Genomic DNA, 23966 nt, shown 5'->3' with positions numbered 1-23966 from the left:
TGCATTCACTTAGCAAACACCGGTGTATGTTGACTTTGCAGCCAGCGTGCTGCTGAACCCTGGAGGTGGAACAGAGAATGTGACACAGTCTCCCACCCTCAGGACGCTCACAGGCTAATCAGCAGGCGATAGTGGTACCTGGAGTTACGTGGGAGGTGACCACAAGCTGCAGTGTAGAGGGCAGGCAACTGATGTGGTTTAAGTGTCAAGGAAGACTTGCTGGGAAGCTCTTGATCTGGGACCTCAAAGAGAAGCCAAGGAAGGCTAGCCAGGGAAGGGAGTAGGGGAGGAATTCCCAAGCAGAGGAGGCAGTGAACAGGATGGTGTCGAGAAGATGGAGAGACCACAAGCTTCCTGAGGGCAGGCCTTCCCTCTCCAGTACAGAGAGAGGTCAGATCCTAGCAAGGAGCTGTTGCTGTTTTGCAGCTTGTAGGATTGGTTCACTCCTCCTGAGACTGCTTTGCAGTGAGGAAAGGCCATGTGGGCACATATGTACCCGTGAAAGTGTTTCTACTGAAGGTGGAGAAAGGAAAGCTTTGTCTTTTATGACCATCTCTCTCTACCATTGATCCTGTGATCATTTCATGCTCCCCTGGAGTTTTCACAAGTCTGTCTTTCAATTCAGAGACAAGCGAGGTGGGAGGTAGGGGAGGCTGAAACGGACCTTTGGGCAGAAGTGGAATCTGTCCCGGTGATTTTCTCTTTGGAGCATTCTCAAGGTCCCAAAGTTTCTGGGGTTTCTTGTCAGCCAGAAAGAAGTAGCATCTGTATGGACTTTTCTGTGCACAAGGATGTATTCCTTGAGCAGCCCTGTAGAAGAGAAGAACGCTAGTCAGCTCATATACAGAAGAGGATTTTTTCTGGTATTAGTCAAGACCTTTTCGGTTGCAAGTAACGGAAAGGCGGGCTTACACTAAATAAGACATTTACTGACTCATGGAACTTAAACAGCAGTGTTACTCACTGCAGGGAAAAGCTGGATCCAAGACTTCAAATGATGTCAGCAGGACTCAGTGATCTGTTTCTCCACTTCTGGGCTCCGTTTTCCTCTGCGTTGGCTTCTGCTTTAGGGAGGCTCCCTTCAAGAGGCAGTTCTTGGCAGCTCTAGGCTGAACGTTATTTTTCCAGCTGCCAGTCCTCGAAGTGAAAGAACTTCCTCCCCAAACTCCAGCCAAGTCCCAGGATTAAGCCTCACTGGAGTTGCTAGGGGTTAGGTGGATGGGCATAAGCCCAAGTCACTGTGACCGTTAAGAGTGGAGCCCTCTGGTTAGCCAGGCAGGGTAACATGACCACATCTAGAGGTAACCAGAGACGGGCCCAGCCACATCTGCACAATGTGGGGACTGGGAGTGGAAGTGGCCCCTAAAAGGAAACCGGGCTTGTCCTGGAAGAGGAGTGAACAATGAACGGCAATGACAGTAAATGTGGTTTCCCAAGGACGGACGCGGTTAACTTTCCATGCCGATCGATGCAACCGCAGCACAGACAGACCCGTTCAGCCCCAAGTGCTATGAAAACACGTTGCCAAGAAAGAAACGGCTGTTTATTTTTGCTTCCGATGGCACAGACATTTGGAGAAATTAGTCTGGGGGAGGAAAGGGCCTGAGGGGAGTGTTTTCACTTGTAAAATGTTTTAAACTTATCCTAAGTGTCGTTCTCTCCAAGTGTCATCTTTAACATTCCAATTAAGGTTCCTTCTAAACAAATGCACCAGCTCCTTGCACTGCTCTGAGAATAAACTTTTTTCCCCCTCTCTGTCATAATGGTTTTTGCTGCACTCAAGTTGCTTTGGCTGAAGAAGCTCTCAAATGTTGGTGGCGGGAACCCAGGAGATGTGAGCAGTTCTGACACTTTTGCCCTGGTATCGTTATAGGAGGACTGAAGTCACATCTAATTGACCACAGACAATGGGAGAGGCAGCTATTTGGTGTGCTTAATTGCTAAGCTTTCTCTCTCTCTCTCTCTCTCTCTCTCTCTCTTCTTTTTCTGACTGCGCAATCCCATTTCTTCTTAAGACCGTGGAAAATTTAGACCTTTGGGTTACAGTCCCTGATGCTGTGTGTGTGTGTGTGTGTGTGTGTGTGTGTGTGTGTGTGTGTGTGTGTGTGTGTGTGTGTGTGTGTGTGTGTGTGTGTGTGTGTAGGGTAGTAAAGTTATGGGAGTCCAGGTGGAGAGGGAGAGATGCTTCCTGAAATGGAAGCATTTGAATTCTTTTTTTTTTATTCTTTTGACTTGCCTATAAGTATCACACTGCATGTTTTGCCTAGATGTGAAGGGCGAATTGTTACATAATACTCTGCTTATAAAAAAAAATAATAAGTCAGGGAATGGGAGTAGGCATTGATTAATGAGGCTAAGAATTAAGTCCAGCATTTTGCAGAGATACTTAAAATGAGACAATCACAGAAGGCCATCTTTGTCCAAATTAGGCACTGAATTTTCATCAGCTGCTTCATGTTGGCACTGGGAACATCAAACACACACACACACACACGCTGTGACCATTGCAAGGACCACCACCCCTGTCCCATTATGTGAGCCAAATCACATAAAATGTTGATTAAATTCAAATGCTTACATGAATTGTCTCTCCTCTCAAGAACACACACGTGCAATTTAATCGGTCTTGGCATTTTAAGTATCAAATCAAGGCTCTGCTGTCACCAGCGACAACTACATGCTCACAGGTCCCCAAACGGGAATGAAATTAGAAAGATCTGCCAGAACAACCCAATCCAGGAGAGCACATGCCCTCACAGTGTGTGGCTGTTGGGCTGGATGATTGGGAAAGGGTCTTCAGAGCCTCGATTTCTGCATCTGTACAATGGGGCTCTATCTACAATGCTTACTGTTTCCTTATGGGGTCCGGTGAAGATTGAGTGGGATGTATCCATCTCAGGCTCTTGGCAACCTTGCTGAAACCCACGAAGCATCCGGGGAGCAGTTGTCCTTGTGCCTTGGGGGGAAGGTTTCTGCTTGGTGCCCACTCATGGTTTTCACTCCCTCTCTCTCTTTCTGATTTTCCAGGGTAATCAGGAAGCAGCAGCTGCCCCTGACACAATGGCTCAGCCTTACGCTTCGGCCCAGTTTGCCCCCCCTCAGAACGGCATCCCCGCGGAATACACGGCCCCTCATCCCCACCCCGCGCCAGAGTACACGGGCCAGACCACCGTTCCCGAGCACACGTTAAACCTGTACCCTGCCGCGCAGTCGCACTCGGAGCAGAGCGCAGCGGACACGAGCGCGCACACCGTCTCGGGCACCGCCACAGTAAGTGCGCACTGGCCTCCGGGGGCGCTCTGGGACCCCAGGGTTACGGGAATGACAGCGGGGCGCACCGCCGTGCAACTGGTCGGGGTTGGAGGGTGGAGGCTCTCTCCCGCAAAGCAGCCCCTAAGCTCATCCTTGTCATCCCAGCCCCGCCTAGTTCATCTTACCTACTGGCACTGATTTAAATCAATACATTTTCCATTAACCGCGTGTATTTGTGAAGGGAAACGTTTATCTCTTTTCCGCTTCTATAGTTTTGCTTTTTCTGGAATTATGTCATCTGAGGGGAATCATACACTATGATTATGCGATTGTGACAATATAATCTTTTTTTTTAATGGCTTTATGGAGATACCATTTACATACAATAAAATTCACCTATTCGAGGTGGACAACTCACCGATTATTATTGCATTTACAGAATTGTGCAACCATTGCTACAGTCTAGGAATATTTCCATCACCCCCAGAATGAATCTCCTGCCCATTGTAGCCACTCCCCATTCCCACCCCAGCCCTCCCTAGCCAAATTCGTTGGAAATTCACCCATGTTGTGGCTTGAGTCCCTAACATCGTTTTTATTTCAGAGCCCCCGGGGGTGTGGGTGGCCTAGGCCGCCAAGGGGCAGCAGGAGTGAATTTTGCCAGGACTGTTCTGCATTTTGATGGTGGAGGTGACACACTTCTATGCACCAAAAAGTCAGATTTATTGCATATGAATGGATGAAATGGATGGAAAACAAGCAAACAAACTGAAAAGAAACCATTTATCACCACCATCAATAGAAACTAGTATTGCTGGCTATCCATAAAGGACAACCACCCTAAACAAAAATAACGATGAAAATTACACAATGTTTATTTATATACCACCTAAAATAACCACACACCGTGCATACCGTAAGAGGTATATGTACACTTAGGCAAACTTGTTCTGTGGAATTCTTTAGAAGCCTGGACACATCCAGCCTCTAGTCCAGAACACTTTATAGGTGCAAGGCAATTGGGCCTGTTTCTTCTGCCCTCTGAGAAACTGGTATTTGCGAAGAAGTTTATTGGTTTGAAGCATGATATATTTCTTGTAGCCAAAGCAACCATTGACTAGCTTTGCTACCTGGTACCTCACTGATTTGCAGGTTAGCTTTGGAGATTTTTCAAAATAATGTAAATTTAAAATTTTTCTATTGCTTGTCCTCTCTTATTTATTGTGCCAAAATACATATAACATAAAATTTACTGTTTTAACCATTTTATCGTATACAGTTCGGTGGCATTAAGTACATTCACAATGTAGTGCAGCCATCACCATTATATAGTCCTAGACATTTCCGTCACCCCAAAAGGAAATCCAGTATCCATTAGGCAGACGTCCTCCATTCCTCCCTCCCACCAGACCCTGGGAACCACCCGTCTGCTTTATTTCTGTCTGGATTTGCCTATTCTGTATTTTTCCCCCAAATGAGATCATACCATATGTGTCCTTTTGTGTCTGTCTTTTGCTTAACAGAATGTTTTCAAGGTTTATCCATGCTGGAGCATGGATCAGTACTTCATTGTTTTTATATGACTGAATACCATTCCATGATATGGATAGATCGTATTTTGTTTATCCATCCATCCGTTGTTGGGCATTTGGGTTGTTTCTGCCTCTTGGCTATTGTCAATAATGCTGCTATTGCCTTTTTAGTATAGTATTTGGCTGCTGTAACTTAGGAATGGGTTCATTAAATGGGTTTGTGGATTTAGTAGGTGTTTATTGTTGTTGTGTTGACTACCTAGTGATGGAGTTATTTATTTGTATGCTGGTTGTTTTGTCATAATCAATGGTGGTAGGGCTTGAGAAGGTTATTTTAGGACTAAAAAAGGTCCCATCAGACATCATTTATTAAGCCTCAACATGGACCAACCATACAAACTGCTGTGGAAGTTTCATTCATTCACTCACAAATATTTATTAAGCATCTACTCGGGCCAGGACTCATACTTGATGATGTGGTTGAACCAAACATAAATGGTCCTTCCTCTCTTGTAACTTAGTGCCAGAGACAGAGAATAAACATGTAGCAATGAAATAGCTGTATAAACACACATTGTGATACGCGCTCCTAAGGAAAAGACAGGTGCTGTGGGAGGCTAAAAAAGACCAGAGGCGCCACATGTAAATGAGTAGTCTGGGAGCGTTTCTTCAAGGACATGACATTTAAGGGGAGAAGACAAAGCATCCAGGCAAAAGGAATACCGAGGTCAAAGGTTCCAAGGTTGGAAAGAGCTGGGCTTATTCAAAGAACTAAAAAAAAGGCAGTACGTCTAGGGCATATGAAGACAGTTTGGCAATGGCAAAGGATAAAATGGGGGCAGCCAGCAGGGATCGTATCCCGCAGGCCTCGTGGGTTCCATGTTGAAAGCTATGGGAAGCCATTGAAAAGAGTTTAAGCCAGAAAAGTTTAAAAAATGACATTTTGAAAGAAAGGATTAATTGTACCTACCTTAAAGGAAATCTTAATCCAGCTGGGGAGTAGAGAAGCTCAACATCCTTTTCTCACAAAAAGAACTCTCCAGAGATCAACACGATTACATTTAAATTGCATATTGGATGTCCACAGTGCCCCAGACACTACAGGAGGTGAAATGATGAGGAGACAGGCTCCCTCCCTTAGAGAGGTTTTGGTCCACTAGAGAGCGTAGGATATGTGTTCTGTTACTTGTCATAATGTCGCAAGTTCTAGAACATGGATTTCCAAGGCTTTAGTGTATTATGATGATCATGGAAGAAAACACTTTCTAAGAGATCTACCTCAAAATCACTGATGAAGCAGTATTATTTCGTAGGCTTCTTGTTGCTGTAACGGAAAACTCAGTAGGGAATGTATCGGCTTATAAAACAAAAAATTCCAGACAAGTTCTGGCTTTAGACACAGCTTAGTTCTTGGTGTGCATCTGTTAGGTTCCAGCTGCATCCATCTCTGCCTCTTCTTCCTCTTGCTCATCATTCTCCACTTCTGTGTGATGGTCCTTCAAGTTCAGGCTCTTGACATCACACCAGATTCCCAGTGAAAGACTCTTGGATTAGTCCATACAAGCAAGCCTGGGAATCACTCTCTCTCTCTGGTTTGCGCAGTTCAGTGGCTGAAGCAGAGAATGGATGTCTCAGCCATGGGGCCACTGAGGAGCCCCATTCCCAAATACATAGACCAAGGATGGTTCCACCGGAGTCAATGGTAAGGTGCCTTTGGGACTTCTCGTGAAAGTTATTTAACAGACAGCAACTGGTCAGCACCAAAGGTAGTATGGTGATCCATTTGTATAGACAGGCCTGAATTGATTCATTTGTTGAGTGTAGGGAATGGAGAGAAGGTCAAGGACTGATCACTGGAGAGCTCATAGGTGGTGAGGTTTGGAAGAAAAAGAGCTATTGAATGAGATGTAAAGAGGGTACCCAGATGGGGAGTTGAACCAGGAGAGTGTTGTCATGGCAGCCTGGCAGGTGTGAACTGAGAAGACATTATTGAAGCTGGCATTGTGGACATCACTGAAGACCCAGGAGAAAGTAGCCTTAGTAGAGTATTGGGGAGAGATGCCAGGGGGCCAGGAGTTGAAGAATAAATGGGAACTATCAGAGTGGGTATGTACAGTACCATTGTAAACATTTGGAGGGAAGAGGAAAAAGAAAACATAGCATTAGAAGAGCACAGATCTCAGAGAAAGCAGTTTGTAGGAGAGTGGATTTTGATTCACTGTTTACACCGCAGAGAATTGCGATGGGGAGGACAGGGAAGAAGAGATAGGGAATGATGACTCAAGAAAGAAAGTGACAAAGTATTTTAGAGGAAATAGGAAGGAATATGACCAAGGGTACACAGATACAATAGGTAGTCTGGGAAAGGAGAAGAAATACTTTATTTTTTGCAGCTCTATTGACATATAAATGACATACAACAAACTGCATATTTAAAGTGTGCAATTTGATGAGTATTGACATACGTACATAACTGTGGAACCACTGCCACTCTCAAGATAACAGACATGTCCATCATCCCAAAGTTTTTTTTTTTTTGTAATCTGGAAACCACTGTATTGTTTGATTTGTCTGTTTATATTGAAGTATAGTTTATTTACAACGTGTTAGTTTCAGGTGTACAGCAAAGTGATTCGGTTTTATGTATTTATATTCTTTTTCATTTTATATATAGTGGTTTGAGTAGTTTGTATCTTTCCATCCCAAACTCCTAATTTATCACCCCCCCCTTTTCCTTTGGTAACCGTACGTTTGTTTTCTTTGACTGTGAGTCTATTTCTGTTTTTGTAAATAAGTTCATTTGTATCATTTTTTTTTTAGATTCCACATATGTAAGTGATATCATACAGTATAATATTTGTCTTTCTCTGTCTGATTTACTTCACTTAGTATGATAATGTCTAGGTCCATCCATCTTGCTGCAAATGGCATTATTATTTCATTCTTTTTTATGGCTGAGTAATGTTCCATTGTATATTATATATAACAGTATGGAGATTCCTTACAAAACAGAGTTACCATATGATCCAGTGATCCCACTCCTGAGCACATATCCAGGAAAAACTATAACTCGAAAATATACATGCACCCCTCTGCAATCTTCCCTCTCCACCTCTGTCTCATTCCCAGGAACCAACTGATTGGCTCCTATAGCTTAGTTTTCAGTTTCTAGAATTTTCTATCCGTGACATCAAACATCGTATGCTCTTTGTTTTCTGGCTTCAGTCACTTAGCATCATGGTTCACAGATTCATCCATCTCGTTGCATGCATCAGTAGCCTACTCTTTGCATACCATTATGTAGAATGTGCCACAATTTGTTGATCCATTTACCTGTGGATGGGCATTTGAGTTGTTTTCCATTTGGGGCCACAAAAAAAATGGCCAACATTACAAATAAGGGCTCCCATGAATATTTGAAAACATTTCAATTTTGAAACAGAAGAGAAGTGTCATGGTCCATTCTGGCTGCTGTAACAAAACACCACAGACTGGCTTATAAACAGAAATTTATTGCTCACAATTCTGGAGGCTGGAAGTCTAAGATCAGGGTACCAGATGGTCAGGTGAGAGTCCTATTCCTGGTTCAGAGCCTTTGCCTTTGCACATGGTGGGAGGAGTAAGGGGGCTCTGTAGGATCTCTTTTATGAGGGCACTAATGCTATTCATGAGGGCTACACCCTCATGACCTAATCACCTCCCCAAAGCTTCACCTCCTAACATCATCACATGGGGCTTTAGGATTCCAACATGTGAGTCTGGGGCAGTGAATGGGGGACATAAACATTCAGACCATAGCAAGAATGAAGAATAAATGTGTGAGGAAACAGATAAATCTTGAGGTCAAGAGATGACCTGAGGAGGTCCCTCTATACTACCTTCATGCTCACTATCAACTGACAGAGAATGAGAAAGGAAGGGATTTAGAAGCAACAGAATGATTCCTGAAATTGAGCAGACCTGCCAGGAATGTGGCTCATACAATTCTAGGGTTTTTGAAGGGCAGTAGTCACCTCTCTGACTTTGGGGAGTGTGAGTTTGTGGTGAGGCTGGTTATCCGGTGACTTTGTCTCTTCCGGCAATGTTTGGGTGGCACATACTGCTTACAGGAAGTCCTCAAGGAAAGAGGACCATGATAAGGTGAAGCAGGAGGGGCTTTGTGGCTGACCCTGAAGGAAGTCTTAGGACATATACTCTTAGCTGGTGTGGGGAAAGAGCAGGTATCCTAAAAGGTGCCATCTTGTTTTCTGCTACAATTACATGCCTATGCTGTTCTCTCTTCTGCCAAAAGGAAAGATGTTTCTGTTGTCTGTGACCTACTTTTGAGTTGTAGTTCCCTGACCTGACTGAGCAGAACATAGCCTATGACAAGTTTCTTCAAACTGTCTCTGCATCCTTGTGCATTTACCGGGGGCACCTTCTCTTCACTTAACCTCAAAGTGGGTCAGAGCCATGGTTCTCCCAACCCCGGAAAACATGGCCCTGTATTATACACCTGATTTATTCCCCACAGGGTAGAGTTGTACCTGAAACAACTCTAACTGTCCTTTGACAGATATGCACAGATATGTGCTTAATGCCGGTCTGAGGCCACTGGAGGGACCATCATTTCTTTGAAAAACAGAGTAGTTTGGGGTAAGAGAAAAGATCCATCCATCTGGTAGGCTCCAAGAACATCTAATATATGCACATGATTTAACACAAAGTGCAGGATCTGTAAAAGGGAAGCAGAATGCACCCAGAGCTCCCAGCCAGAGCTGAGGAAAGTACAGAGAGAAAAGACCTACCAGGTCATCCTTTCAGTTCCCCAAGGGCTGAGATGAGTCCCTGCAGGACAATTTTCTGCTGATTGTCTATTTAATGTGGGCCTCCAAACACATCATGGATCACTGTGCTGACAGAGCCAATGCTGTATTATATCAGATACTGCTCCTGACAAGGTATTTTACTCTTGACATATTATAATTAGAGATTTGCAAGTGGTGAATTCTCCATGTATCTCCAATAGCAACTTAACTTCTATTTTTATCACCTCTGCAGTCTGTCTAAAAGTCTCCCACCAGCTCCAGGATCTGATGGGAGAAACAATGTGAGTTTTAGAGCTTGGTCCCTGAGCTCTGGGCTATGTTGACAGAGAGAGGAGCTCTTTAAGGAACCAAGTTCTTCTTGATCTTCAGTGCTTCCAACTGGAGTGCTAACTGTGTCTCCAGTTTTCATTAATACCTTTAGGAAGATAAGACGTGGCCTGGTGGCGACTTCCTCTTCTTAACCATTTACATACTGGCTCTGCTTTGGAAGCCAATTGTGCAGCTAAGGTATGGGGAAAATTTCTCAATGCATTCCTTTTAGTTAACTAGCCATTCTTCTTCTTATTATTATTACTGCAATTCAGGTTTGTGGTTTCAAAAAGTCACACACTAGAAAGTGTATATAATGAAAACTAAGATTTTCTCAGAAACAAGAGTCACCAGTTCTACCAGAAATGCTTTATGCAAACACAAGCATATGTCTTAGTCCGTTCAGGCTGCTATAACAAAAATATTATAAATCGGCTGGCTTATAAACAACAGATACTTATTTCTCACAGTTTTGAGGCTGGGAAGTCCAAGATTGTGGCACCAGCAGATTTGGTGTCTGGTGAGAACCCACTTCCTGGTTCATAGAGGGCTGTCTCATTGCTGTGTCCTCACATAGTGGAAAGAGTGAGGGAGCTCTCTGGGGCACTAATCCCATTAGTCAGGGCTCCACCCTCATGACCTGATCATCTCCCAAAGGCCCCCACTTCCAAATGCCATCACCTTGGGGGCTAGGATTTCAACATATGAATTTTTGGGTAATACAAACACTCGGTTTATAGCAGCCTGCTTGTCTATTTCGCCCTCTATCTCTAGTTTCTCTCTCTCTGTCTCTAATTCAATCTTTACATCTTCTAACTTCTCACTAGTTCCATTCCCAAAAGGACAGAACTTAAATCTACTAAGCACCCACTTTGGCACCTTTTATACCTGGGAGGTCGTTCTGTATCACGCTTTGCGTTCTTTTGCATATTTGTCTGCTATCTTACATACAGAGGTCTCCCACTGATGGAATTTAGGTTCTTTCTGGGGTTCATCTTGCAGTGTCATTATTCCCAGTCAGGCTGTAGTGAGCAGCTGAGTACAAATATTGCTGTCTACCTCCAGTGTCTCTGTGTGAGTGGTTAAAGGTACATGGGTTTAAATGTAGACATTACCCTCCAGAGAGCCCATGTACAGCCCACAGACAGTCCCGAGAAGGCCTGCTGCCCACAGCCTTGGCTAGCACAACACGCCACCCAACTCAGCTCACAGCCGTTCCACCTGTGTATGCTGGGCTGGAGACAGCCCCTCTCTAACAGAAGAAAGTAACTTGAGAGCTGCCTGGTGTCAGGGAAAAGAAAAGGAAAGGCTGCTGCCATTGATTGAGGCCTGCTGTGGTCACAGACCCTGCTAAGTGCTCTTTCAATCTCTCATCTCATTTTATCCTCACACCAAACCTTTTACATGATACTAGCGTTCCCCATTTTACACTGAGGGACCAAGTGCTTCAAGATGTCGTGGAGTTTAGAGGAGTTGTGATGGCAGAGTAGAGACCCTCACCAGATGTGGCCAGTGTCAAAGTCTAGACTTTCTTCCATCTCCAGGCTCTTCCCTACAAGTTCTCCTGGCCAGCAGCTCAGAGGACCAGTGCCTGGGACCAGAGTGAACAATCTAGAACTTGCCCCAAGGCTGGGTCCTTCAGCCTGCTCTCCAGCTGAAAGAAGCAGGTCAGCTAAGAACCTGGAATCTGGGTGTGTCAGGGTTCGCCCCTCTCTTTACCATTTCCAAGCTGAAGGCGCTTGGACTGGTTGTTTGACCTCTCTGCTCTTATAGTCCTACTGTTCCCTTCCTCCACAGTGGCCCTGCCCTTCTCCAAACACCCTTCCTCTTCCCTTCGAAACAGTCATCAGAGACAAATTGTAAAGCACCAGAGTCCTTCTTCCTGTCGGAGGACTTTGGCATCCCCTGCTTACATTTAAAGTTTGGCAAAATCACTGAGGGATGCCAATCTAAAAATAGGGTAAGTAGCCACATCAAAACAGGAGACAGAGAATCACAGTCTCAGAAATAACAATTTTCGCTCGTGGAACGTCAGGCTATGTTGTCATCATTTTACATGCACAATCTCAAGTCATCTTGACTCTCCATCACCAAAAATAAAAATAAAAAAAATAAAAGTATGTTAAGAGGCATTGTCATCACCATGTTACAGTTGAAAAACCTGAGGCAAGTAACTTCCTGAAGGTCATTGTAGCTAACAGGTAGAAACCAGGGCTCCAAACCAGGTGTGGCAGACTCAAGATCAAAACTCTTTAGGGCTCGAAGCCCAGAAGGCACCCCCAGGCAGGCCTGGGCACATACTCTGGGCTCTTCTGTGCATCCAGAGATGTGGCAGAAAAGATTGCTTTGCCTGGGAATTCCTCATTTCACCCTGGGAAGGGCCCCAGCAGACCCAAGCATGTGCAATATTACAGGCTTAGCGCGGTCTCTTGTTTGAGACCGGTGCCTTGAGCAAACTCCAATAATATGTTTCAGTGGCTTCAAAATTGTCTTTTCAGATGACAGTGTAGCTGAGCTGTTTTGTCAATATCAGTTCTGCTCTCCTAAGGTTCACATTTACTTTAAGGACACAGGTACTGCTTCTTGTTCCCTCGTGAGGCCGAGTATTAATGCCTTTGCCTCCTGTCTTTGCTTTAGAATAAATGGTCTGTGGTTTTCAGGATGAATTGAAGGCCTGTGTTACCCAATTCCAGGGCCATTTTACTGTTCCAGAGCCTCCGTTGACCAAAGAGTGCCACGTCCTGGTGGCCCAGGAGACACCATTGAGCCCAGCTTAGGATAATTCTAAAGCTGTGAGCATCAGAGACCCAAGTCCCTTTGTAGGACCAGGCTACAGCCTTGGATTCTGGGAGAATTGAAGGTTCTCATGACAGGTCAGGAAAAATGGCTCTGGAAGAATAAATACCCTTAGGTGTTACCAGGAGAAGCAGTGAAGCGTCACGTTCCAGAGCTGGGAGTTCCTATCCCAGTTCTGACCCAGGTTGGGACCACTGGCATGTGATGGAACCTCTCTGAGCCTCACTGTTTCCCTCTGTGTATGTGAGGCTATGACATCCTAATGAGATAATGCCAATGAAGGGCTTGGCCCAGAGATGGGCACACAGTAAACGTTCTACCATATGAACCATTATAATTAGGAAATAATTACATCATTCCCAGTGGGAAATCACAGCATTCTCCTCTGTCCTGAATTCTTCATTCTAAATGTTTTTCAGGACAGTAAATCCATCCTAAGAATTGTGACATTTTCTGTGTTAAGGGGGAAATGAAGACCCAAATCCCCACACTTATTTAAAAGGAATTCTTGTATGTGATGATTTCCATACAAATAGTTTTCAGTCACTCACACCTGAGTTCGGCTGATTGGTACAAGCAAGTCATTGACCTAAGTCTAGGTCATGAAGAGCAAGGTTAGGATTTATTAAAGGACTCTATGACTGAAGTTTTGTCCGTAAGGCTGAAGCCATCTTGCTTTTGCTGAATGAGGAGAGATCAGACCTATTCAGTTTTCTTAGCGGGATTTCACTGTCATATTTCCATTGGAAGTCATTGGAAACGTTACATCGTGACTTTGTCTGAATGATAAACTTGGTGTTTTGTGCTTATTCATACCTATATACATTGTCATCAGTTTTACCTTCTCAGTATGACTAAGCAGTCTGTATCCTTGATTAAGGTGTTAGTCTTTGAGCAAGTGTTAGCACAGTGTCATTGTGAAGTGTTGGGATAATGATCAGGTAATTCGAAGATGAAGTGGGCTGTCTACGAGCTACACAAACGACTGGTTAGGTGTTGAAGAACCTTTGCACAGCTCATGGGCCTCATGAGGTGGTTTCATTGCTTTTGTTTGTTTGTTTTTAAATGAATCTAGATTCAGACGTTAATCTGTTCTGTGGGCAGTATTTGAATCCCTCATTAGCCAACCACCAGGTCATGCTCTTAATTCCTGGCCGTATATTTTGCAAGTTGATAGTGAATTCCTACAAAGTCTGTGCTGTATTTGGATTTTAGGCAGGAGAAAGAAGTTGGCTGTGCCTCGTTAACTGAGGGTTCCTGGGGGCTTCAGCTAGGCCCTTGGAGTGTTAAGAGCTGGAGGGAACCACCTATTCCAATCTCCTCATTGTACAGATGTAAGGTGATTACATAAGTTAAGGGCTGAAACCCAAATACTTTCAGGTTCAGGCAAGTAACATACGTATTTGAAAGAGAGTAGTTTATGATGGAGACATAGGTAAAAGAAATAATTTTCCCCATTAATATAGGAATGATAAAACCCTAGGCATGATGCTTTGTGACCCCTGATGGAGGCCCTGTTGGTAGTCTTGAGGGCACATGGTCCATCCAAAGGCCGTTCTCTGTCAGTCCATCCAATCATGGCCATATTGGATTGCTGACCCAGCATTACAATATCTTGATTTTTTTCAAGAGCAAGCAGCATTTTGGATTTTTATGTGCTTTCCTGTTCGCTCCTGTTTCACTTATTTTTGTTGTCTGCCCAGCCTCTGAAGATACTGAGTTTATAACCCCCGACTTAGTCTTTGAAACTTCGTTTATTTATTTATTTTTTAAACATCTTTATTGGAGTATAATTGCTTTACAATGGTGTGTTAGTTTCTGCTGTATAACACAGTGAATCAGCTATACATATACATATATCCCCATATCTCCTCCCTCTTGTGTCTCCCTCCCACTATTTTTAAAATAAGAGGTGAAATTAGGAACTTTAATCCTTTGAGTGAGACCCTATTTCAGGTTTATAAAAAAGGCAGCTTGGATGCTTGAGCATGACAGTGCAGAGATGCATAGAATGCTAGAGCTGGAAGCGACCATCTGGTCTACATGCTTTCTTTACAAATAATGCCAAGGTTCAGAGAGGGAAAGGGATCTGCCTGAGTCACACAGCGAATATCACAGCAGAAACCAGAACAGGGACGTCCTATAAGAAAATTTCCACTGCACCATGCCCCTCCCTCTGCATCCTACTGGCTATGACCATGCTTTTTTTCCTCTCCGTCTCCTGGATTCTGTAGTAGCTTTCAAAATTCACTTACTTAGGGTTATCTCTGCATTAAAATGGTCAAAGGCCACTGACCCTGACTATAGGAGCGAGTCAAGCTATACGATTTAAGGCTTCATTTCTCTTTGATATGCCGTTTTGGTTCCTAGCCAGAGGTTTCAGCCAATAGTGGGCCCTACATTCAGAAAGGCTTCCAGAATTCTAAAAAGAGTCTTTATTTTATCTAGTTCTCTCCTGCAGATCCTGGTGGATGTGCTGATGGGGCTGTGCTCATTCAGTACTGTTAAGTATTCCAAGCGGCTCTAGTCCCAATTGCTCTTGGGTCCAAACACTCTAACTAGGGAGTCTGGGTTTCCAGCTTTGCACCCCTGAAGAGTATGGAGACTGTCGGATTGCCAGATTATAGCCTTTGATGTAGAGCTAGGTCCAGGTCACTGCCCAAGCTCCCAGAAGGGCAGAAGGTCGAAGGGTAGGTTCTGCCCCCCATAGTAAAGTAACCAGACCCTTGTGAGGTGGGTGGGTCTGGCAGATGAGCCAGTCAGAGTGGAGATCCCCCAGAAACTCTCATGGGCCCTGCAACTAACTCTTGGGCTTAGGAGAGCAGGTCAACACAATGCAGACACTAATCCGTGCCTCTGATATCAGGAGCAGAATGTATCCAGCCTTGAGGACGTGACTCCTATGCGATCTCGGTGTCCTTGAGACAAAGCTGCATGGGCAAGTTTGTTCTCCAATAAACCAAAGCTTGCAGACAGTACAGTCCAAAACAAACCAGGCCATCAGGACCAAGGTAATATGAAGCCTTAAGTATTACAGACTTGTTGTGGAAGCAAAAAGGTTTTTTAAAAAATCCTGGAAGTCGTTGCAAATAATACAGTTCAACAAGTTTGGGCTGCCCTGGTCTTTTAAAAGGGGCAACTGTAAATCTGCATCTTGACTGGTAGATGGGGAAAAACAAATAGAAGTTTGGGGGCTGAAAGGAAGAAAATTAAAAAAGAAGACTCAACTATCCTGTATGAGTAACGTCTACATAACAGTAACTAGCATGTAGTGAGCATGTGTTAGATGCCCAGTGCAGTGATGCTACCAGCTTTCTGTGCATGATCTGATGGAATCTTACATCATCCAGAGGAAATAGGTCCCATAATTAAAACCCCTTGTTACCTAGGTGAGAACATCAGGGCATAGAGAAATCAAGGAGAGTACCCAGGTCACATCACAAAGCCACTAAGGTCAGAGCTGGGATTGAAAGGCAGCCAGTCCACCTCCAGGGTCCGCTCCCTAACTCACTCAAGAGCCACACGCTATGCTGAAAATTTTAGTCACATTCCATAGCCCATCAAGGGATGCATGTGGTGATGCTAGAATGACAGGTGAGGAAACAGCACAGATGTTAAATAACTTGCCCCAAGGCCATACAACTAATAAAGGGATGAGTGTAAATGCCAGCAGAGGCCTGGTGGATTCCTAAACCCACATTGTTTGACTTCCCCATCAGAAGTAGTTTATTTTACCGTGCTATTTTAAACATGATAATATCATAGCAGACAAGTATCTTAATAATCGCTGTCCCCATAATTCTGAATTTATGTCTAAACTGCTTCAATTTATAAACACATAGCATACACACACATACACACACACACACTCTTCCATCCCCCAATCACCCCCTCCCCCCCTCGTGGCATCCAATGGCCCCTCGGAGTGAAAGGGACCTTCAGACCACTTGGCAAGCTGACTAGAGGAAGCCTGGATCTCCCAGAGAAACTTGCTACAAGGAAATCACTAATTATAACCCAAATTGTATTTGACTTCTGCATCTTTGCTTCACGTTATCACACTGTAATTTAAAGAGATTGTTCCCTAACCTTTTTTAGGGGCAGAAATTAACTACCTTTTTTCTTTTTACTAAGAAAAGCGGTGGTGGCGGTAGCGCCCGAATGACAGGAGGTGGGTCTCGTCCCCCCTTTTCCCTCTAATTGGCTTGCAAGTGGGAGTCAGGTTAGCAATTATGCAAGGAGTTGCCTGGGCTTCCAGGCAGTGTCTCTGGGTGACACTCATCTGGTGGCTTCACAAAAGAGAAAGAGATGATAGGGGTGGGGCAGGCCAGGGGGATGAGCCCCAGAGAGTCTTCTTGACTCTTGGAGGGGGAAGTTTGGGGACGGGAGGGAGGCAAGGCAGCTTAGTCCTTGAATTTGGGAGTCCTCTCCAGTTTTGAATCCCAGAAACTCTTGGCATTGAAGAATGGAGGGGACCTGATCAAAGGTTGGAAAGAGGAGTAGGAAGTATTGCATGGACCCCGGAGCCTTGGCTGTCAGTCTACCTGATCCAGCTGCCCACGGGATCCAGAGCCCCTTGCCAGCCCAGCCTTCCCGTCTTCTCTCCAGCCTTCGCCTCGTCCAGGCCTTTAGTATCAGAGTATCAGCGTTAAGTAGTTAGGCCAAGGCTTGGCAAACTGACCAATGGGGCAGTTCTGGCCCACCACCTCTTTCTGTCAATAAAGTTTTATTGGCAGACAGCCATACCAATCCATTCATGCATTATCCATGGCTGCTTTGCTTTTACGTTACGACAGCAGAGGTGAGTAATTGTAAAGAGATACAGGGCCTGCAAAGCTGAAAATACTTACTATTTGGCCCTCTATAGAAAAGGTGTGTTAATCCCTGATCCAGGACAAAGCTTATATATTGTTGGCCTGCTGACTTGATTTAGACCTCAGGCTTCCCAATGGAATAAACTGCCTACAATTAAAAATGGGAGATTTTACAGTATAACCTGGCTTTGATTAGAAGTGGAAAAGTCTAACAAAACATGGCTATGATGTGCGAATGTTGAAGATGGGCTGTTCCCCAAGACCGTATGCCGTAGTTGCCACCACTCCCTATAGTATTTCACCAAACTTACCTTTTCCATCTACCTGGACTGGCCCTCATAGGCATTTGAGTTTGACCAGGGTATCTGGGTCTTCTGGATTATTTTTTAATACAATAATCCTAATTTCTCCCCTGAGCTGAAAAATAAACTGCATTTATTTTAGTCTTCTCCATCAAACTGGACTTCCCTGTGGAACTCTGGCAAGAAAATAAATGTTTGCATAATGTCAGAATTTAATGAATTCCAGAGTTATATCAGAAATGTAGCATCCCCTTGTACCTCCAAACATATCCATACACACATGCAGTGCCCACATTTTCCAAAAAAACCTTTGAAAGTGAAACCTATATCACTATTGACTTTGATTTAAATCAGAGCAGGAGTGTAGCAAGTGTTTCCGTCTTCTGAGATCATGAAATGAATGCCAGAAGTGTTATTATTAATAGAGTAAGTATTAATAGTCTGGGGTAATGTATTCAGGCTTTCAATCCATTATTCTAAACCTAGCGGCACGTAGTGTTACCCCCATTTCACAGACAAGGAAAACAGAGACTCAGGGGTGATGAAAATTGCCCCAAGTGGTACCATCAGTAAGTGATGGGCACAGAACTCAAACCCAGACCTGGCTGATGCCAAAGGCACTGAACTGCTCTTTCTAACACACCATGGCAGGTCTTTACACACATAGGCACAGGCAGTGGAAATAACTCTTGACTAAAATAGGCAACTGGGGCCCAGCTCTGGGGCTGACATGAGAAGGTGGTAAGAAAGCCCCAAGAGATCACTTCTCCTGTAGCTAGAACAGCTAATCCCCAGAAGAGCCTTGAAAGGCTTGGTTAGAGCCACCGAAGGTGAGTTTTTAGCGAACAGTCATTTAAGCATCTTTCATTGCTCTCAACAAATCTGCAGAGAATGTTTTTTCCACTTGCCTTAGCAAGAAGGAGACGTTAGGTTGAGTGGCTGGGGGAAATCACATGTTTCCTTTTCAAAATAAGGGTTCATAGGGCAGGAGCCTACCCACGGCAGAAGGAAGCCCTAGTAAACAGGATCCAGGTTTTGTTTTGCAGCTTAGTTCTAGCAGAGAGCCCAGCCTGGGCCGCACAGGCATCTGGACTTCCCCTGGGGTGTGTGTGTGGGTGGGTGGGTGGCACTTTAGGAAGCCCTGTGCTTTTCCTTCCTCAACGTGGGTAGTGAGTTGTGCAGGCTTTCTGAGGATTCACTGTGGCGTGATACTGGGGCTGAACCCTTGATAACGACACTGTAGACATGAGATAATTACAGATCTGATACTTCCCAAGTCAAGCTAAGTGGACCTCTGATTATTATTCTGAGTATAATAGGAGCAAAACTAACACTGAAGGGAAATTGTACTTCCCTATTTTATTAACCGCTTTTATATTCCCCTGTGAATGGCTATGATGCTATGAAATCTTCTTAAATGTGATATTACTCAATATAGTACAATAATAATGCACACACCATAATGTATTGGATTACTTTGCAAACAGCCCTTCTGAAATTGAATTTCCCATCATTTCCCTGGGCCAGCTCAGGGCTGCTGGGCTCCCAGGCCCTTTCTGGGGCCGGGAAACTGGGGTCTACCTTTATAGTCACATAGGTTTTCACAGATGTAAGCAATTGGTCCACATCATTTTTATTCACGGTGGGGAGGCTGGCAAGCCCTGTTGCCAGACATCTCACCGTGTGTTACGGCTCAGAAATGCAAGTGGTTTTCGATACCTCAGTATAGTTTGAAAATGAACTGGGTAAGAAAGCATCAGGAAGGAAGCTCGCTGGAGAGGAGGCCTTCCACGCTGAAATTAAACTCTGAAGTGTTGGTAATTGCTTTTGCTGGAAATTCTATCAGATCTTTACTTACTCCCAGCCTTTGTTCATCTATAAATCCTTTCATGATACCATCTCAAAGCCGGAGTTGTTATTCCCTTTACATGCAGGATGTGCCTTGAGAATTCACTCCTCTGGTATCCAAAAAATAAAATAAAATTGTTTCTTGAACTCCTACAATATGTCACAATACACATTAATCTACTAAATGCTCACCCAACAACGTTACAATAATTTCAAACTTTACTTTTGCCGTACAGCTGGAAAGTCCTTGAGGACACCATGGTACCTTACTCATCTGTTTTATTCTCCGTGCTTAACACAGAGCCTAGAATAAAATACTCAGCAAGTGTGTGTCATTTACTGATTCATGAATATGTCTTGAGTTTCTGCTATTTGGGAGGCAGAGTACTAGGCCTTGGAGGTGCAAGAGTGAAGGATAGATATGGATTCTCCTTTAGAAATTACAGTCTAGTATAAACCATAGAATACAAACAGACAGACAAAAATCACTTTCATAATTGAATGATTACATCTGTAGAAATTGCCATAAAGGAAAGGTATAGGTGCTGTGCAAGGGTGTACATTTCTCCCCAGCATGACCAGGATGCCATGTTAGTAGCTTGGAATGGCCATAGTGAGAGTACTTACACCACGGAAATTGGCAGTGTTACAAGTCAGGGCTCTTGGGGGTTTGTTTTCTATAGAACTGGTTGTTAACCACTTACCACCACATCCCTGGCAGGAAGCAACTTGGTGTATTCAAATGAAAGAAAGTCAGTGTGTCTGGGTTGGGGAAGGGGAAAAGATGGCCCAAGATGAGGCTAAAGAAGTGGTCAGGGAACACTCATGCAGGGCCCTGTGAGCCATATTGGGGGTGGAGGTGGAGGTGTATCTATTTATCCTTTGCACTGAGAGGCCACTGGATTTTAAGCAAGAGAATGACAGGATTTGATTTTGATTTTAGGAATGATCTGATGGTACTATGGAAAATTAATTAGAGGGTCACAGAAATGGGGTGGGGTAGGGGGTGACAGAAAGAGAAGTTAGGAAGCTACTGCAGTGGTCCAGACAAGAGAAGGCAACATGAACTAGTGTGGTCTGGACAATTTGTTGGCTGTAGTATGTAAGAAAGAGAATGGGGTCCATAGTGACTCTGAGCCTGGGCCTGGTAAATGCCAACTCTTACACAGTTGAGTCTTGGTGGAGATAAGGATCATTTTCCAAAGAACAGAAGGAGTTGAGATCAAAAATTCAGCGTGTGTGTATGAACTTTGAGATGCTTGTGAGACACCTAATTATATCATTAAGCAAACCTCTATTTTTCTATCTTTAAAATGGACAGAATAACGCCTATCTTATTAGCTGTGATTCTTAAGTGGATTGATTAATAGGGAAACCCTTGGCATGTAGGAAACAAGAAATAAAATATAGTTGAATCTGAATTTTTGACACATTTAATCTGTGCCCTTTTAAAAATAGGAGAGCCAGACTGGAGTTAATTAAAAATGTTTTAGCTTTGATCTGAAACACACAGAGTTTTCTATAAATTGAGTATCAGTGTATAGGCTAATGGAGAGAAAAAAACTTGAAGTCCTTAGCTCTGGTTCCGACTTGGGCATTCACTTAAGCAAGTCACTCAGGGCAGTGGGTAAGATCACCAATTATGGTGTCAGGCTGTCTTGGTTCAACCCCTACTTCACCACCTTTTAACAATTTAAGCAAGTTACTTAATCTCCATGATCCTCAATTTTCAGAATATAATTGTCTTAACTTTGTAACTTTTGTGAACACAGGAAGATATTTCAGGCAAAGCTCTTTATGACTCTGCCTGGCATGTAATTGGCACGGAGGCTATGATTAGGCATCATTCTGAGTTCTTGGTTTTCCCATCTTCCAAATGGGCACAAAAATAATCTACACCCTGCCTAACTCACAGAGTTGGAGCAATTATCAAATGACCAAAGAATCTGCCACAGCTCTTTGTAACATGCAGTATGCCCACATGTGAACTTCGTTACTAGTCTGGGGTGCTATAGTCCCACATCATTTAATCCTGAGATTGGCCATTGAGTGTCGATGTAATGATGTTCTTTTTACAGATGAGGAAATTAAGGCTTGGAGAGTTGATGTGACTTGATGATTTTCCCAAGGCCACGTTACTAGCACATGTTATGTCTGAAACCACAACCCGTGCTAATAACCACAACTCTGTACGACTTCTCCCGCAGCCCTCTCCCAAAGGGTGGGAAGAATGGAGAAGCCACTGGGTTTGGGGTGAGGGCAGTCAGGAAAGATGTACCTGATTCTGTGAGATCCATCCATCCTGACCTTGCCAAGGGAAGTGGGAATCAGGAAACGTTGGCTTCTGACCTGACTTTTTCACTCAGACCCTTATCCTTGGACCTGTGGTGTTTGGGATTAACAGACAGAGTCAGAGACTAGCCAGACACCCCCCACCCCAGTACAGTTTTCCAGCTGGATGCAGACTAGAGCCTTCGGAAACTGCATTGGAAGACAGTTCCGGATAAATTAATTTCTGTGATACATAATGCATAAGGGGAAATCCGTGGTATTTTTAAACAATGGAAGTGAGAGAATCTGCCTTTTGGGCATTGATCCCAATTGCATTTAGTGCAGAAAACATTTATCAACACCTACTGTGTGCCAGGTCCTTGCTGGGAAACAGAAATGAGTCACACATTGTCTGTGCCCAGGAAGAGTGAGAAATCAATGGAGGCACGGCTGAGCCATCAGCACTGGCTTAGACCTTGAAATGGGGCACTAGGGGGACCCATGAGTACCCCATCCTAGCAGGGGGAAAAAGGGGATATGAGAAGGGGTTCCGGGAAGGTGCTCCCTACCTGAGGTTTCAGTTGGATTGTTTTCTTCCACTTGTCCTTTTCCCCATCAATAAGATCCTTGTTTTAAACCTACCTTCCAGCACCTTTGAAACCAGGATCCACCAGTGAGGATACCGCTTCCCCAAAACCCACCTAGAAACTTCCCAAGTCTTTGGGCATCTGTAATCATGAGCATCACTTGAGTTTTCTGAGAATAGTACTACCTTCACTATATTCTGGGGTTATTGTAAGTGGAAGGTAGAGATAATGTACAGAAGCCTCTATCACAGTATCTTGCATATGATACTCATGCATTAAAGGGAGTTGCTGTGATGACAATGTTCATAACAATAACCTTAAAAACGATGATCCTTTTTTTTTTTGCGGTACGCGGGCCTCTCACTGTTGTGGCCTCTCCCATTGCGGAGCACAGGCTCCGGATGCGCAGGCTCAGCGGCCATGGCTCACGGGCCCAGCCGCTCCTCGGCATGTGGGATCTTCCCAGACCGGGGCATGAACCCGTGTCCCCTGCATCGGCAGGCGGACTCTCAACCACTGCGCCACCAGGGAAGCCCACGATGATCTTTTTGAGAGGTGTGTTCTCTGTGTTACTCCTTTAACTCAGCATGGCAGCAGTCACTGCTACTATTACTATTCTTTTGATGATGGCTGTTATGATGACTGCAACTATCCCTGCTCTATTGTTACTGCTATTCCTACTTATACATTTGTTATTAGTTTGATGGTAAAGCATTTATTCGCAATTATTTGTTGAGTGCTTACTATATAACAGGCACTGGGGATTCAGGGACAGGCAAAAACAGGCATGGTTTCTGCCCTCAGGGTGATTATGTTCTTGTAGGAGAGAGAGATGGAAACAAGTAAACAACACTATTAAATAATTACAAATCATAGTGTTTGCTTTGGTGACGCGTTGCTGCCTAACAAGCTACCTCCCCAAATAGGGACTTACCATCATTTTATTTGCTCATGTTTCTAGCTTCAGGAGTTTGGGTAAGGCTCAGCTGGACAGATCAGTTGGGTTCATCTACTCATCTTCTGCTGGTGGCTGGGCTGGGCAGTAAGTTCCAAGGTTTCTGTTAGATGTCTGGACCTTGGTGATTGTCTCTATGCCATGGTCCCTCTCTACTTGACTACCTTGTCTCTATGCCATGGTCCCTCTCTACTTGACTACCTTGGGCTTCCTCACAGCATGGTGGTCTGTGGTTAAGCAGACTTCTTAGGTAGGCATCCTCATAGAATAAAAACACTGACATGGTGGCTGGATTCCTAAAGGGAATCAAGGAATGGGAATGTAAGCTGCATATCTCCTAAAGCTCAGCCTTGACATTTGCACCATTGCCCTTTCTGCCCAGTCTATTGGCTATAGTCAGCCCACATCCAAGGAGGGGGAAAGAGACTCACTTTTGATTAGGAGGAGTGGCAAAGAATGTGCAGCCCTCTTCCATCCACCACATCTTTGGAA

General features: G+C 44.2%; 1 protein-coding gene across 11 annotated transcripts in view; it reads left to right on the top strand.

The window, feature by feature from the left end:
- Nucleotides 1-23966, top strand: part of RBFOX1 (RNA binding fox-1 homolog 1) — a 364238-nt gene that overhangs the window by 176606 nt on the left and 163666 nt on the right. For all 11 annotated transcript variants that reach the window (XR_014297670.1, XR_014297671.1, XM_082669675.1 and 8 more), the window contains exon 2: nucleotides 3028-3270. Coding sequence is in view for 9 of the 11 variants with exons in the window: in XM_082669673.1 (XP_082525799.1) it covers nucleotides 3028-3270 (243 nt within the window). In the remaining 2 variants the exon portion in view is untranslated. The remainder of the gene's footprint in view (nucleotides 1-3027; nucleotides 3271-23966) is intronic.

The sequence above is a fragment of the Grampus griseus genome (genome assembly GCF_964374135.1).
Source record: "Grampus griseus genome assembly, chromosome: 14".
NCBI lineage: Eukaryota > Metazoa > Chordata > Mammalia > Artiodactyla > Delphinidae > Grampus > Grampus griseus.
The sequence above is the reverse complement of the archived record's forward strand: the minus strand, read 5'-3'. Positions and strand labels throughout refer to the sequence as shown.